General features: G+C 36.3%; 1 protein-coding gene across 8 annotated transcripts in view; it reads right to left on the bottom strand.

The window, feature by feature from the left end:
* The window catches only part of Dys (Dystrophin), a 1830839-nt gene that overhangs the window by 635800 nt on the left and 1177762 nt on the right, over nt 1-17277 (bottom strand). For all 8 annotated transcript variants that reach the window (XM_081729421.1, XM_081729456.1, XM_081729463.1 and 5 more), the window contains one exon: nt 8867-9078. In XM_081729421.1, coding sequence (XP_081585547.1) covers nt 8867-9078 — 212 coding nt within the window. The remainder of the gene's footprint in view (nt 1-8866; nt 9079-17277) is intronic.

Consider the following 17277-nt stretch of genomic DNA (forward strand, 5'->3'; position numbering starts at 1 on the left):
CGGTGTGCCCCGAAATGGCCGCTGGTGTGCCGCGAGGAAATCGAAACAAATTTATTAATTGTATAGGAACCAAATTACAAGACACAGGGGAAAATGTATATTTGTATTTCACATTACTATGAATCTCTACTATAAATCTACAATTTTAAGTTTCATACTGTGTTACTTTTCTGTACATTTTTAATGTTGAAAAACGTATTTATCATTGTCATGACCATTATTGCTCCTTTATTGTTGATGACTATTTCATAACTTGAAATTTTAACATATCATTCAATAAATTCAACAAAGCAAACATGCATGCAAATTACCTACATTTGTGTTTTAAAAGTATAGGAGATTTGTTTATTTATTCGTTATTTAGTGATCTTCCCTTTTAGTTAAAGGTTAGATACAGTTTTCGAAAGAGAAAGTTGAGTTTTAAAACCCGAGTCCTATATTTCATTGCAATTGTTTTCTATTTTAAAATTAGAATAAAAAATATGCATAATGATTTACCACGGAGGAAAATTAGTGATCGAGCTTCCTTCTCTGTAAGAAGGAGATAAGTAATCACATAAAAATACCACGGTATTTTATATTTATAAATAATAATAGTAATAATATATATATATATATATATATATATATATATATATATATATATATATATATATATATATATATATATATATATATATATATATATATAATATGGGTGTGCCGCGAGAATTCAAGTTACACCTGTAGTGTGCCGCAAGTTGAAAAAGGTTGGGAAACGCTGGCTTAAGGGATCATTTCTACGGATTAAAACTAACTTACAACTACTTTCATCATTAAGCTCCGAAGTGCTTTCTGACACACACACTTTATTCTTCTCTTTCCATTTCCTCTTCTATACAAAATTAAGCGTACATCTTTCCCAAATCACCACAGGGAAATTTCATGTATTATTCAGTTACACATCAGTGCCAGAGAATTCAGAGAACACAGGCTGGAATTTCGTAACAGCGTTGTGCAGGTCGTAGTCTTTCAGCCCCCGAAGGTAAACTCTCATACGTATTTTGTCTTACCAAAATATAAACTTCCTTCAACATTTTCAAAAGAATAACTTTTCATAAATTGGTGGTGGATTACCATATTCTCGCCAATCTCCATATTTAGTAAACGATGAAACAATAACAGCTGTAGGTCAAGTAAATTAACGCTACAGTGCATCTATTACGATGTGTAATTACGCATTTTTTTAAAAATCATCTTTCACTACTATACAAGTATGTTAGCCAAATTATGAAATTCCAATTTCACGAATACAGGATATTAGTCAATGGATATTTCTCAGATGCTACGGATATAACTCTGCAACATAGAAATATGAAAAGAAACGAAATCTTTAAGTTTCGTCCCACTAAGGTAAGTGACGTTTAAGCTAAGGGAAATGTATAGTTAAGGCAAGTGAATGATGATAGAAGATTGATTGTGGGGCGGAGGAGGGGAGAATCCCGAGAAACCCAGGACACAATGTTGTCCACCACAAACTTATTTGGATATGGATCGAACTGGGAATCCCATGCAACAGAGGTAAGAATTCCACCACTGATCCACCGTGACCCCTCCCCTCTTATCGTATATCAAAGGTTAAAACTCTACATAATAATAATGAGAATTGTACCACATTAAATACGTAAGAATATGAAAATTCCTTCACAGCTACTTGGGGTCCCGGGTTCGATCCCAGCCCACGCCAAGTGAACCTTGTGGTAGAGAAGCACCGTGTGCGTGGGTCTTCTCGGGGTTCTCCCGTTTCCTTCCACTTTATTCATTCCACCATTTCATTCATTACTCATCATCACCGTCTCCTTTAGCCTAACCGACATATCCGAGGGACGTAAAACTCAAAGATTTCATTTTTTCCTTCACAGCTACATACAATTAGCAAAAAATGACACGAAATCCTAAACTAACGTTCAACGTTTATGCCCTTTAGACTAAAGGAAACGGATAATTATTGATTATAAAAATTGGTGGAATGCGAATGTGGAAGGAAACCGACGAATCCCGAGAAAATCCAAGGAAACCATGTTACCTACTACAAAATCAGAGTATAGGAGGCGAACGAAGGATCCCTTGCATCAGAGTTAAATGTTTTGCCTTGGAGACACTGTACCCGCACGAGTGGTTAGCGTTCAAGAATTCCATATCAGAGATTAAGATTGCATTTCTGGTTGGAGTTCATGTGGTTCGGTTACCACCTTAAAGACCTCGCCCAGTGGAGGATCTAGAAGGTAAAAAAATGGGGGTCAGCCAGAACCCATATTATGATAGGCATATAATGAGTTTACTATAAACTTTTAAAAATATACAAATAATAGCTTATTCTTGTCCCTCAAAAACTGAGGGGCCTAGGCCCCCTCGACCCCAGGCTAGATCCGCCACTGACCGCGCTGCTGAAAGGATCGTTTACGTCTAAAATAACCTCAGTGAAGGAATGAAGTAATCAGATTACTTGTGAATTATTAAAGTCAGTTTAGAAATGAAATAAAAATCAGGAATTTCGACTGAGTTTAAATATGGTTGATTTCGAGTTTAGTGTTCTTTTCAGTAGCGATGCTATAGGAGGGATGGACCCAGGGGCGGATCTAGGAAGGGGGCGATCGGGGCGACCGCCCCTCCCAGAAGAGGAAACTTTCTTATTTTATTTAAAAATTTGGAGCCCTTAAAAGTAGTAGTATGACAACCCATCGCCCCTCCCCCCAGAAGTCGGTCCTGGATGCGCCCCTGGATGGACCTACGGCTTACTGGGAATTGAACCCGGCTCTCCCGTGCTAAACGTACGTATGTCAATCATCTGGCTACAAAAGAAGTGCTTAAAGATATTTGTATCTCTATGGTACAATATGAATTAAGTGAAATTTGTGATTTCAGTGCCTAGCGACTATATCGTATAGATTAAAGGAAAATGCCAAATGGAAGTTAAAAGTTGAAGGAATGAAAAAAATGAAAGAAAATTCACGGACACAATATTGACCCATGTAAATTCGTATGATTGATCGAACCAATGGAGCGATAAAAAAAAATCACGTACCAGTTAAAGATATAATTTAAAAATAAAGCAATCAAAATGGTTTCAAGTTAAAAATAAATATAATTTAGCGAAAAGAAGGAAAATCAACGGCTTTTTTAGACGATAAACTAACCATCTTTCAGCGATAAAGGGAAGAAAACATTAATGGTGGGGAATCCCTTGCGCCCCCACTGCACATTGCTGAAAAATATAAAATGTTTGATGCGTATGTGTGACTTCCATTACACCGATATGGACTTTGACTTCATGGTTCCTCGAGTTCCCAATAACGCGTGTTTCAGTTTATTATTTCCACTCTTTTCAACGGCCCTTGTTCTGAAGCTATACACTTTTCCCCCACAGATCCACATGATTTTTTTTTTTTTTTAATGTTAGAATCACTACTTTACAGTTTGTCGTTATAGCAGGACCGTACCATGGAAAATCAGCGCCCGGGGCGAGAGTATACGACGGCGCCCCCATACATATATTCTAAGCAATTTTTCCTATCTTTTTTCCTTTTTTCTCCCGAATTTTTCGCCCCCTTACTTTGGCGCCCGGGGCCGTCGCTCCGCCCCCCACGGCACGGCCCTGCGTTATAGTTTATTAACACCCTGTATATATTACTGTACTATTCTTGTTTATCTTCTCTTAACGGTGAAACACACAACAGTGACGTAAATATACGTAATAGTGACACAAATTTACTTGTAGAGTACTGGGGAAATGTAGAAGCTTATCGAAGATTTGGAAAATCAATGGTATCTAACAATTCAGATTACACTAGCCTATATTGTGAACTACCTATGTGAGTCTTCACTGATACTAAGTAAATTCTCTTAACTTGGGTTTACACTAAGTCTTCCCTTATAGACTTGCCTCGCCTTCTTCAGAAGCCCTTAACTGCTTCCATCTCTAACCAATCCTCTTCGACGTTGATAACTTTTTTTTTTTTTTTTTTTTAAGAATACCTGCGTTAGGTATGACCATCACCAAGGGCGCCGATTTCTCTGAGAATTTGGGGAGGGGGCTTTCAGATGCAGAAAGCATATATGAGGATTTTAAGACAAACTGCATTCAAATTACGCCAAATATAGTAAAGTTACAAATACAATGAGAGGCCCACATTAGCTTTGGGAGGCCCGGGCCCCCTTGCCGCCCCCAGGATCGGCGCCCTTGATCATCACCATATGTATTTTGCCATTATTGGCAGGTCATTTGCTGCAACTGAGAAGCTTCCATGCTCCACGGTATTCCGCTAACCTCTTCGTCTTCACGTATGACTTTTCAGTTTTGATATCGTCCGTCAACTGTAGTTTCCTCTGCTTCCTTACTCTCTTTCATGCCACCATACTCTTTTGTACGTTCCTTATAATACAGTTTCTTCTTAGCCAATGTCCCAATCAATTTTTCTTCCTCTTCTTAGTAATATCTAAAATTGTTCTTGTCTCTCCACTATTTCTAATACCCTCTCATCCGTTTTCTGCTCGACCCAGCTAATTACCTCCATTCTTCTCCACATCCACATTTCTAAAGCTTCCATACGGGGTGCGGTGGCTCAGTGGTAGAGCGTTTACCTCCGGTGCTTGGGATCCCTGGTTCGATCCCAGCTCGCGCCGTGTGAACTTTGTGGTGGACAAACACCGTGCTCGTGGGTTTTCTTGGAGTTTTCCCGTTTCCTCCCACTTTCTTCATCCTAGCATTTCACTCATCTCTCATCATCACCGTCTCTTTTAGCCTAACCAGCATAACCGTGGGACGTAAAACTTCATTTTTATTTTCATTTTCTAAAGCTTCCATTTTTGTGTAATGTCCATGATTCTGCCCCATACAGTACAATGCTCCACACGAACCATTTTCTGAGTCTCTTTTCTAATTTTTTTTAATTCAAGGTCCCACAAAATAACTTTTTCTTCCTCCTAAAGGCTTCTTTTGCTATGTCTTATCCTTGCTTTCATTTCACGTTTGCACTTCATAGCATCACTAATAATACTACCGAGGTATCGAAAACTAGTCACCTGTATGAGAGATCACTAAAATTCCAAAATTATAAATTTAAAGGAGCTAGAAAAGGATAAAATCAAATAATACCATGTTACGACGCTAACTAAATCGAAAAAGGTACGATTAACGATAAAAAGAAAAAAAAAACATAAAGGAGAAACAAGGCTCATATATCTTAAAGAGAGAACAATATGTCACACAGACGGCTCTAGAACAAGGAACAACGATACAAAAGCAGCTTGAAGCAGACAAAGACATTGATCGGATGATGAGGAAATCAATTTCTTCGTCTTGACATACAAAAGCTTGAAGAAATGAGAAGACGACAACGATCCATACAACGCATATACAACGTTAATCACTACATTGATACGACAAGACACGAAAACAATATTTCTTCCCAGCAATTTCCTTTTGTAAAAAAGAAAAATCGAAACGCGTAATGGTATTTCTCTTAACAATGTTCTATATATACATAAATACTTTTTTGACCTACTACCTGAGATTTTAGATAGTTTTCTAAAATTATCTCTTCAGCCGAAAGCCATATATTTAAAGCAGAAAATTCCACTGTAAGGTTGGTAACATTAACTTAGTTTAAGTATTTCTAGCCCTATAATTTCAGTGTGTTCAAATATTAAGCAGTGCTTTTTCGCTCTGGTGGTATACTTTTTCTAAATTTTTGAAAATAAGATTTCTTTAACCACTTTTTTTTTTAAAAAAAAATAATATATGTATGAAAATTTTTCAATTATAATCGATTCGAAAATTGGAACAACAGTATAATGTATGAACTTAAAAGGTAATATAATCCATACTCTGAGCATTTCTTTAGATTTTGACGCTTCCTTTCGCAGCCGTTACAATTTCGCGCTTAAATGAAAGAGAACCAGTTCTTGGTTTCCGTAAGTGTCTTCAGGAAAATTAAGTCCCGGACATAGTATTTCCTCTGAAACTAACACTTTGCTTAGAATCGTGCAAACTGTGTGTGTGAATTGCAATATTTTCCGGTGGATGTGAAAGGGTGTTCTTTTAGATGATTCTTATATGAGGGTTATATATTTTCCAAGTTCCGCTAAGCAACGAAGATAGAACAACGTGAGATTGTGAAACGGGGATAAGACAAAGTTGTTCATTAGGAATTGCTCACCACCCATACCAATAGACAGATTCTGACGTTCCGTCGTTGTGGATGAACGGGGATAAGAAAGTTGTTCATTGGACAATGCTTACCGCCCATACCAATAGACAGATCCTGATGTTCAGTTGTTGTAGATGAAACGAGGATAAAACAAAGTTGTTCATTGGGCAATGCTCACCACCCATACCAGTAGACAGATTCTGACATTCAATCGTTGTAGATGAAACAAGGATAAAACAAAGTTGTTCATTGGGCAATGCTCACCACCCATACCAATAGACAGATTCTGATATTCAAGTCGTTGTAGATGAAACGGGGATAAGACAAAGTTGTTTATTGGACATTGCTCACCACACATACCAAGAGACAGATCTGACGTTCAGTCGTTACAGAGTAGCAGCTTTAAAGCATATGGGGTGGACTTGATTCTCCCGCAACACTTTCTCCAGGCGCTGACTTTAAAATTTTAGGCAAATCAACAACAGTGATCTTCGGGTTGCTTACCGGAAGTTGAAAAAACAGCTCTCGTACTAAAGGGTTATCCGATTTAAAAAAAAAAAAAAACTTTCGAAATCCCCGATGATTTCTCGCAACGGTGAAGTGAATTGGCCACCCAGATCTTCTGATTTGACATCTTGTTATTTTTTTTCCTGTGGGAGTTTTTGAAATCTCTTGTAAACACCAACAAACCACGATCAGTTGCAGAGCTCAAGGCCGAGATTCAGCGCGTTATTTCAGAACTAGAGGTGCAAGTATGCCGAAAAGTTATCGGGACACCCTTTACATATATATATATATTGTTCTGATCTAGTAATTCCAAAACACAACGTACACACCGTAAAAGCTAGTTCTGGACTGGTACCAAACCTTTTAGAAAAGCAGAGAGTTCCATAATAAGCATTTACTGATACATTAATCTTACGTACTTGAGAAATAAAACATGTCAATTGGAAATTCTCTTTTGGGAAGTTCTGAGAATTGATTGCTTTCTTTCAAAATAATCTCATTCTATTTCTCTGCAGCTCGAACTTTAAAAAGTAACGCAGAAATAACTATAAAAATTAACCTGTTAAAGTTACTTCAAAAGTGTTGCAATTAATTAACCTGTATTGTTCCTTACACGCTAATAAGTGAAGGGTCTCTAGTAAGCTTACTTCCACCGTTTTGAACTTTTGTGAATAAGTTAAATACAATGAGAACATTAAAAACTTTTAAAAATGAGTAATATAGTATCTGCAAAATGCAACTGCGTTAACTAATGACCTCTGCTGAAAACAGTAAAGATCCTCCTCTCTCGCATATCCTTTTATAACAGGCAACCAACATTTCTTTGGTACTATGCATGTTGCATATAAGCTAGGAAACGTTATGATTTTAAACGAAATACTGATAGCCTCCGTTAAAAGTTACCGTTACCCATTAAGGTGTTAACGGATTGATCCCATTAACGAACTCGGGAGAGATAATCACTCTGGCTATCTTTTACAAAAAACATGACTCAAAATCTTGCTTTTGTTCAAGAGTCATCAAAAATTTAGAAAATGATCCATATAGTATCTGCAAAATGCCATTATATTCACTACTGATCTGCTAAAACAGTAAAGATCATGTGATATCATATCCTTTTCTTGTAGGCAACCAACATTGCTTTGCTACTGTGCATGTTGCATATAAACTAGGGAAGCATGCATGATTCAAAAACTTGCTTTTGTTCAAGAGTTGTGCAATGGACGTACGCACGTACTAACATAATTTTCAGACCCACAAACGTGAATTCTTACAAGTATTTTCAATACCTTCGTACATGAAAATTTATAAAATAAGATATCCAACAATTGTGGCCCACAAGTTCAGTTTATGAGAAAAAATTTGGAAACCGTTATTGGTTTATTTGATAGCATTTTGCTGAAACTACCTGCCTTATTATGTGCATCATTGTCTTTAAGTTATCCATTAGAAGTCAGAAACAAGGGAGGAGGTGAGCATTACTAGCATTACATATTTGTCTGAACCCTCAGCAACAATATCCAAATAGACATTCTGTATCTGGGCTATTTGTCTAGACGCTTTCTTCTTCCCAACGCATAAGGGAAACACACCCGTACGCATAACAAAGCCAATGGTGTAAGATTGTAATAAGAAATGCAGAAGCATCCATTCTCTTCCCCTCCCTTGGTATATGATGAATCTCCTAAATTCACCTAACACTATATAGAAATTGTTGGATACATATATAGTACATCACAACATTCAACATTTGCTTAACAATCAATGTTCCGTTGTTCGCCATTTCATAAATTGATGCGAGAAATGTGTGTGGGATTCCAACCTTTTAAAACAATGTATTTTTATTATACCCTTTAGCACAATTTACTTCATTGCACCCTTTAGATCAATCTATTTTATTATACCCTTTAAAACAACATATTTCATTACGTCCATTAGAAAAATCTATTACCTTTTAAAACAATGGATTTCATTATACCCTCTAGAATAAACATTTTATTGTACCCTTTACAATAATATGTTTTGTTATGCATTTTGAAAGTGTTTTATTATTTAGAACAATCTGTTTTATTATGTACTTTATAACAGCTATTTCGTTATACCCTTTAGGAACAATCTATACACATTTTATTATAACCTTTAAAACAATTTTAACAGTAATGTTTACTTACCTTCTGTTCCCTGAGTTGAGCCTCCAATACATCAGCCGTGGGTCCAACAGTCCCCATTCTCTCAAGGCGCGTTTCCATTCTACTCAACCATGATTCTACTTCTACTCGCTTAGCTTCATAGCGCTGGCTATCAACCAACATGGCGTCCAGCTGGGTTTTCCTTTGCATCACTTTCGTATTCGTTTCTTCCCAGTGTTCTCGCAGCTTCGTAACTAGAATAGAAAACAAAAACAAAGAAATCAGAATAGTACACACACGCACCAGAAGAATCCACAACCTTATGACTTTGCAATGATTCTATAGTTATAAATATGTAGTTAAAATAAATTTATGTAAATTTATGTAATATCATTACTGAATTCAAGGTTTCTTGCATGTGCATCATTCAATAGTGCAAAACTATGCTGTTCTTTCATCAACAGCATACATGAAAGCTTCTGTCCAGTGAAGTTGTGCAAGTCTGTGCGAATCTATATAGAAAAATGAAAGTGACTATGTCTGTGACTTCCAAGGATGTTATAAAATAGAGGATCTGCCCATACGTATCTTCATCATATGAACTCAATGAAGCCAAAAAAAAAAAAAAAAAAAAAAAAGCGTCGTCTAAGCTGGCACGTCTGATTGGGTACTCTCGTTTCCGCCATGATTGTTGGCTCGAAACATTGCAATCTTAGTGGCTCGGAGTGGGCAGAGTAGGTGTGGCGAAGCTGTGACGTATGGCTTCACGATTTTGTTGTATGGGCAGATCCTCTATTTTATAACATCCTTAGTTACTTCATACCTCTTAAACCACCTCACCGATCTCGATAAAATTTTCAACATAGATAAGGTCTGGGCCTGGAATGGTTTATGTCATTTCACTTTGAGCGTACAACATAGTGGAGGGGAGATATATAAAAATAAATAAAATTTAATAACTCTTGAACCACGAGCACGATCTCGGTCAAATTTGCAACATAGATGAGATTCGGACCTGGGACGGTTTTTATCATTTCACTTTGACGGTGCAACTTTTGGGAGGGGAATCGGGAAGTTTTAGAAAAAAAATACACAAAACGGAAAGTGACTACGTTTGTGACTTAATAGCTCTTGAACAACCCAAACGATCTCCATAAAATTTTCAACATACAGCCCTCAACGCCAATAAGTCTTTTGTGGTTGGCCCACTCCCTGTTCCAACTTGAAGTTCTTTTATGTTCCTTCTCTCTTAAGATCTTTTCTTTATCTCCAACAATTACTTAAAGATACATAATTATATTGGAAATATGGCGTCTTAAACTGTCTTCTGGAGATTGGTAGAGTTTTACCCCTGGAAAAGGAGGTTGTCATACTTCTGTATAGCATATTGCTTTTGTATATTTACATGTATTTTTCCTTTTGTGTTAACATTTTATATTTAAAATGAATTACATACATTGGAGATCCAATATAGATAATTTGTAAAATCCATATTTCTTCTTCTAAATAAATAAATAACCCTAGTAGAAAGAAAGCTTTCTGCAAGTTGGCGCGTGCTTGGATTTTGGCTTTCTACGCTTTCACTTGGAACGCATGTTTTCATACAATCTGCCTTTTGTTGTACTTGCAAATGATGCTTTAGATCCTTCGCAGAGCATCATAGCATCACTGGCCGTTCACTGGCTCTTGATTTGATTTGACCTTTACACCGCTTGCGTCATGCTTGAATGGGACACTGAATGCAAGGCTGTCCCCATGTAACTTCGTTACTGGAATCCGGCTTGCGCCATTCTTGCATGTTTTCCAATCAAGTTGGATGCAGGCTTGGCCGACTTGCAATTCAAGCTTACAGCAAACGGTTTGCAAGCTGTCTCTGCTACTAGGGAAGTTATTTGCAACAGCATTGATGAATCCAATGAAGGTCAAACGTGATTAAAATCAAAATGGCTTTAGCACTTGTATTTTTAATATTGTTCATAACTACAAAAATATCAGTCGAGGGTCTTAGTGTCAAACTAGCTGTATCTCCTAAACCTCTAATAGTGTTCGTAAATATGATTTAGTGTAAAATTCTCTCGTAAAAATAACTGCCAATTGAAATATCAGTCATATCTTTCTCAAAATGTAATGTTTTACATGATTTGCATCAATTTGAAAATATCGATGATGGATTTTTTTTTCCTATTCATGCCCGCTATCTCGTAAGAAAGAGGACAGAAAAAGGTTTCTGAAAAACCGTTATCATTAATCATACAACACGCTATTCGAAGAATTTAAGATCTCTAAATATCCAACGACATAACTTGTTGAATATTAAAAGTGGCCACTTAAAGTTTCAGAGATCATTTTATGAAATGTCCACTGTCTCTCACACTTTAACCTCATATTATAAATCACAAGGCGAGATATCAAGAAGATAAAATCTTAGTAATTCAACCTTTAAATCATCGAAGTTGTGTACAACGAACTCATCAATATTTAACGATAAACTCCACGAAATTCAGATACGCTCAAGCAGTAATGTAAAATATTAAAGCATTACCATTGGTGGTAACTGGAAATTTATCTCCGCAATGTTGAAGGCGAAGTAAGCTATAGGTTGATCTACTGAACCATTTAGCTGGAACTATTTGGGGGATTAATGCCAGATACCATTATCAAAATTTACAAGCCCTTTCTTCATCCATACCTGGTTCAGTATCAAACAGTTTGGCTGATGTTGACAATGATAACAGACTTTAAAAAAAAACTACCGCTCACAAAAAAAACTAATTGTGTTTTCATACTAGGTTGAGAACGCCGCAGGAGCTAAATGGTAGATTGTTCATCCCTGGTATGTGGGGTCCTTGGTTCAATTTTAGCTCGCACCAAGTGGTTTTCAGGTAGACAAACATCGTATGCAAAGGTTTTCTCAGGATTCTCCCATTTTCTTGATTTCATTCACTTTCATCATCTAGATTAGCCTACATGACATAACGGTAGGACGTAAAACTTCTTCTACGCCTTTGTCGCAGTTAGCTGGGGTCGGCTTTTGGGATCGCTGTCTTCCACTTGTTTCTATCTTGTGTCATATCAGCTGTGACACCACACTGCACCACATCGTTCTTAACAAAATTTCCTCACTTCTTCTTTGACCGGCCTCGGACTCGTCTCTCACTTACTTCTTCTCTGGCCAGCCTCGGACTCGTCTCTCACTCACTTCTTCTTTGGCCGGCCTCGGACTCGTCTCTCACTCACTTCTTCTTTGGCCGGCCTCGGACTCGTCTCTCACTCACTCCTTCTTTGGCCGGCCTCGGACTCGCCTCTCACTCACTTCTACAGCATCTCCTCGATGAGCTACGTATTCCAAAGGTGTTCTTCTTTTGATCAAACCATCTTAGTCTATTTTCTTACAGTTTTTCTATGACTGGTCTTAACTTTACTGTTCTCTGGATCACATCATTCTTCATTTTGTCCTTCCTCGTCACTGCACACATCAACCGCAGCATCTTCATCTCTGCAATATGCGACTTCTGTTCCTATCTTTACTTCGTCGTCCAATATTCTGCTCCGTATGATAAGCCAGGTCTCACTACTGTTTTGTTAGCTATTCCTTTAAGGCGTATTGATACCCTACGGTCACAAAACATTCCTGTCGCTTCTCTTCACTTCGTCCAACCGCTGCTAATTCTTCTGTTTACATCTTCTTCTATTACTACATTTTCCTGCAGAATTGATCCCAAGTACTTGGATTTCTTCGTCATTACCAGCTCTTTTTCACCCAGTTGTATTCTTCTATTCTCGTGAAATATTTTGTCAAGTACGCCGAGTCATATGAAGGTATTTTTAAGCATGTCTCTCCATGGAAGAACGAAAAAGATTATTTTAAAGTATTAATTGTGCCCCCATGGATGCATACAATTAGAAATATCTTCATTAGATAGAGCATCCTCAAACTAGCCGTAAAAAGCTCATTTAGAAATTTATCTAAGCGCGAACATTTTTGTAGTACTGGCATGAACGATAGTTCTTTTTCTCTCTCTCTCAGAGTGGCACTTCTTACGACTCACTGAAGTCACTAACCAAACTCATTTATTTGTTGGAGACTTCGCGGCTCAATGGTAGTCCGTTCTAGTCTGGTGCGTAGGATCCCTAATTTGATCCTACGATATGTAAGTTTGTGGTGAATATCATCGTGTCCGTGAACTTTCTCGAGGTTGTCCTGTTTTTTCCTTCTCACATTACCATTCCACCAATTCTTTCATAATCTTTCATCTATATAAAAATAAAACTGACTATGTTTGTGACTTAATAACTCTAGAACCACCCGATCGACCTCGATCAAATTTTCTACATAGATGAGGTTCAGGCCTGGCCTTAGATGAGGAGGAGAAGACAAATATTTAAAAATGATCGAAAATGACCGATATTAGACTTGAATCCATAGTTTTCGGAGTCTCTGAGATGAACAGTGACATTTCCGATGCCGATTAAATCCAAATTCAATCTCGCAAATTGAGATGAGAAAGATGGAGAGATATATAAAAATGGTCGAAAATGACGGATATTAGAGTCAAATCCATAGTATTCGGAGTCGCTATGATGAAAAGTGACACTTCCAATGCCGGTTAAATCCAAATTAGCCACGCAAATTGGGATGGGAGAGATGGATATATATATATATATATATATATATATATATATATATATATATATATATATATATATATATATATATATATATATATATATATATATATATATCCATGGTCGAAAATGACCGATATTAGTGTCGAATCCACAGTTTTCGGGGTCACTAAGATGAACAGTGACACTTCCGATGCCGTTTAAATCCAAATTCACCTCTTTATATTCAAACTGAAACATATTCTCCCTGGACGAAGAACGAGTATTCTGTTAGTAACTTTTAATAATTATCACAGGTCTACCTAGGTATAGGTCAAATGGTGGGGACTCGAAAATGAAAGATTTCAGTTTTCATTTTTTCATTTACTAAATCCTCACATCAATTTTCAGCATCACATATTAACACAATCTTGATAAATTACGAGCTCGTAATGTTTAAAAGAAAAAAACGAAGGAAGAAAGACCACCACCATCACTAAGAATAAAGAAATAATCCATCAGAATTTTAAAAATGAAATGGCATCGTCCCATGGTTATGCCGGATAGGCTAAAGGAGACGGCGATGATGATAAATGAATGAAATGGTGGAATGAAGAAAGTGGGAGGAAACAGAACCCAAGAAAATCCACGCACACGGTGTTTGTTCACCTTAAAGCTCACTTGGCGCAATCTGGGATCGAACCAAGGACCTCTTTACCACTGAGCCACTGCATCCCCCCCCATTAAGTTTTACGTGAGCATAAACAGCTGTATTTCAGATCCTAAGGCAGAACCTTCCAATTGCGAAACTAAAATGAAAAACCGATAGGAATATAATAATTTTATTTTCGGAGCAAGTAGATTCGGCAATAATGTCACATTTCGAATCAGGATTTCAAGTATATTTCACTTGAGGGCTGCTACACGACGTGCCAGGGCAACTACTAATTTATTTTATTGTCTATACCTTTGTCGAGACACAACGGTTCAAAGCTAACACTTCAGAAATTGCATGATTGTGTTAGTCAGGGATAACAAACAAACAAACAAAAAAAAAAGTCAACTTTTAGTAACTTTTCCTACAAAAAATAAAAGAAAAAGTTACTCAGATTTGTCATAATTTAAAATTGTAAAGCCCTTAAAATTTATCTAAATTTAAGAGAACGAAATCATTTGTTTCATTTTCCTCTTTCCCCATTTTCTCTACCTCCTCCCACTCTCCTTTACGCTCGCAGTTTGTGATGACTCTCACGGGATTGTCTGAAAGTTCCGGAAACGTCAAAATTGTTCTCAACTTGAGACACATTTCAAAGCTAATGACTGAACCCTGGCAGGTAAGCTGAAAGTTTTCTACTCCATCCTCCCCTCTCACCCCTATCAAAAATCCTTTTGCAGGCACTCCAGGGAGGAAAAAAACAAAAACTAAATGAATATATAGTTCTTAGTCATTTTCGCTTTGCAAACAAACAAAGGACAATTTTACTGATGAAATGCTCTTTGCATTCATAAAGGCAAACCTCTGCTTGTTTTCTTTTTTTTAGACCAAATATAACTTCTCTTAATTACACTTAAGCCGTAATTAACCTGCAATTGTTATACTTAATATTCTGTGCCGCTATTTAATTATCCTTTAAATTAATGAAACAAAAATACTCTACAATAGAACGCACGAAAAGTCCTAAAAGAAAGAGATCAGAAAAAAAGTTATTTCCGGTTTACATTGTGAAATTACGGTAATCTACCGTAATTTTACAATGTAACGCGCATTCAATGGTTAAATCGGAAGTAATAGATTTATAACTTCCGGTTACAACAGAAAGATAATTCCAGATATGGAACATGTTCTTGCTGTACTGAATCCAGAACAAAACTGCTTCTTGTTATCTAAACATGCTTTTTATAGTAACGATCAGTGTTAAAACCGGAAATCGTAAATGTTCACTACTTCCGGTTTGAATATGGGGATCAGGGAGGAGATAAAAGTTCCTCTTGGGGACTCTATATGAAATATGTATTTCTCGCTCTCTCCTACCGTTTATGCTCTATGGAGATCAATGTTGTAACCGGAAGTAGTAGTAAATTTCTACCATTTCCGGTTTTAGGAGACAAATATGGGTAAAAACTGAATATATTCTTGGGAAGATAAATTAATTTTAAGGAACTACTTTTTGTTATCTATTACTCTTTCTATTCTTTGGTAACCGTTATGAAAGTCACCGTTATTCATTAAGATGTTAACGGATTGAGTCCGTTAAGAACTCGGCCGAGATAATCGTTCTAGCTATCTATTGTGAAAACATAATTTAAAAATTCACTTTCGTTCAAGAGTTATCGCATGGATTAACGGACGGACGTAAGTCACCATTGCCCGTTAATATGTTAACGGAATGATTCCGTTAACGAATTTGGCCAAGAGAATCGTTCTAGCTATCTATTGCAATAAACAAAAATTCACTTTCGTTCAAGAGTTATCGTGTGAATTTAGGAACGGACGTAAGTACCGTTATCCATTATTATGTTAACGGATTGAATCCGTTAACTAATTCGGCTGAGATAATAATTTTCGCTATCTATTGCGAAAACAGAATTCAGAAATTCGCTTCTGTTCAATAGTTCTGTCCACGTGGCGTAATGGGCATACTAACATAAGAATATTATAACTCCACTTGCATGATGTTAGTATTGACCTGACACTCCGTAAATCAATTAGCATTTCTTGTCGCTTTCTGTCTCGCTGGTCTAGTGGCTAGAGGGCGCTCATTTGGTGCAGACAGTCCCGGTTTCGATTCCCGGTGGAAGACTCTTCAAACTTGATGGTTCCAATTTTTACCTTAAACCGAGGCCCACGTTTCAAATAGCCTCAGTACTGAAAGAGACGTTAAACTCCTTGGGGGACAAAATACACAATGTCGAAGATATGTATTTTTCAAAGTTTCACATATTTCAAGCAATATATTCACATACAAACCCTAACAAACCATAATCAATCTGTGCACGTCATTTGCAAGCGAAGAAAGAAAAATTCCGATGCAGGGAACAGAAATTCTATTTCGGCTTGTACTTTCGTCTGTATCTCGTGTCCGACACTAATAGTTTCACACATTCACACTTCTTCTTAAAAACAAAATGTCATATCAAATCATATTCATGTTTCACTCAAGACAGCCGAAGAACCAATATACTAAAGCTTCTTTTTATTTGCCAGTTTGAAAAACCAGCTTTAGTCTTTCTGCTACTGAAATGATGTAATAATATGAATTATTCTAAAAAACGGCCAGCTTCCAGATAATATCCAATAAAATTGCTCCTGTGTAGAAAAATGAATAAACAAATCTTTTCTAGTAATATTTTTCTTTTTTTTAAAAAAAAATAAAAAAAAAGCTCTACCCACAAGAAAGTGAAAGACAGAAGAAAATAAGAATTCAGAAACAATAAAGACAAAAGAGGATATATATATATATATATATATATATATATATATATATATATATATATATATATATATATATATATAATTAAACAACAGGAAAACAAGAAGTACTATTTGTAGTAATGAAAGTCAACAAAACACAAAATTCTACTAAGTCAATATACTTTGTATATACGTAGTATTAATGTTTCACATTTTCCACAAGAATAATTTGTTAGTTAAAACCACAAACCATACGCATTATATGTGTCAATTAGTATTTTTAATTTAATTAAAGTGTTGTATAAATGTATGCATATAAAGGAATATTCGTACACGACGTATTGTTACATTATCTGAAAGGTTTATTTTATAATAATAATAATAATAATAATAATAATAATAATAATAATAATAATAATAATAATAATAATAATAA

This window comes from Thermobia domestica, chromosome 1 (genome assembly GCF_964235325.1).
Source record: "Thermobia domestica chromosome 1, izTheDome1.hap1.1, whole genome shotgun sequence".
NCBI lineage: Eukaryota > Metazoa > Arthropoda > Insecta > Zygentoma > Lepismatidae > Thermobia > Thermobia domestica.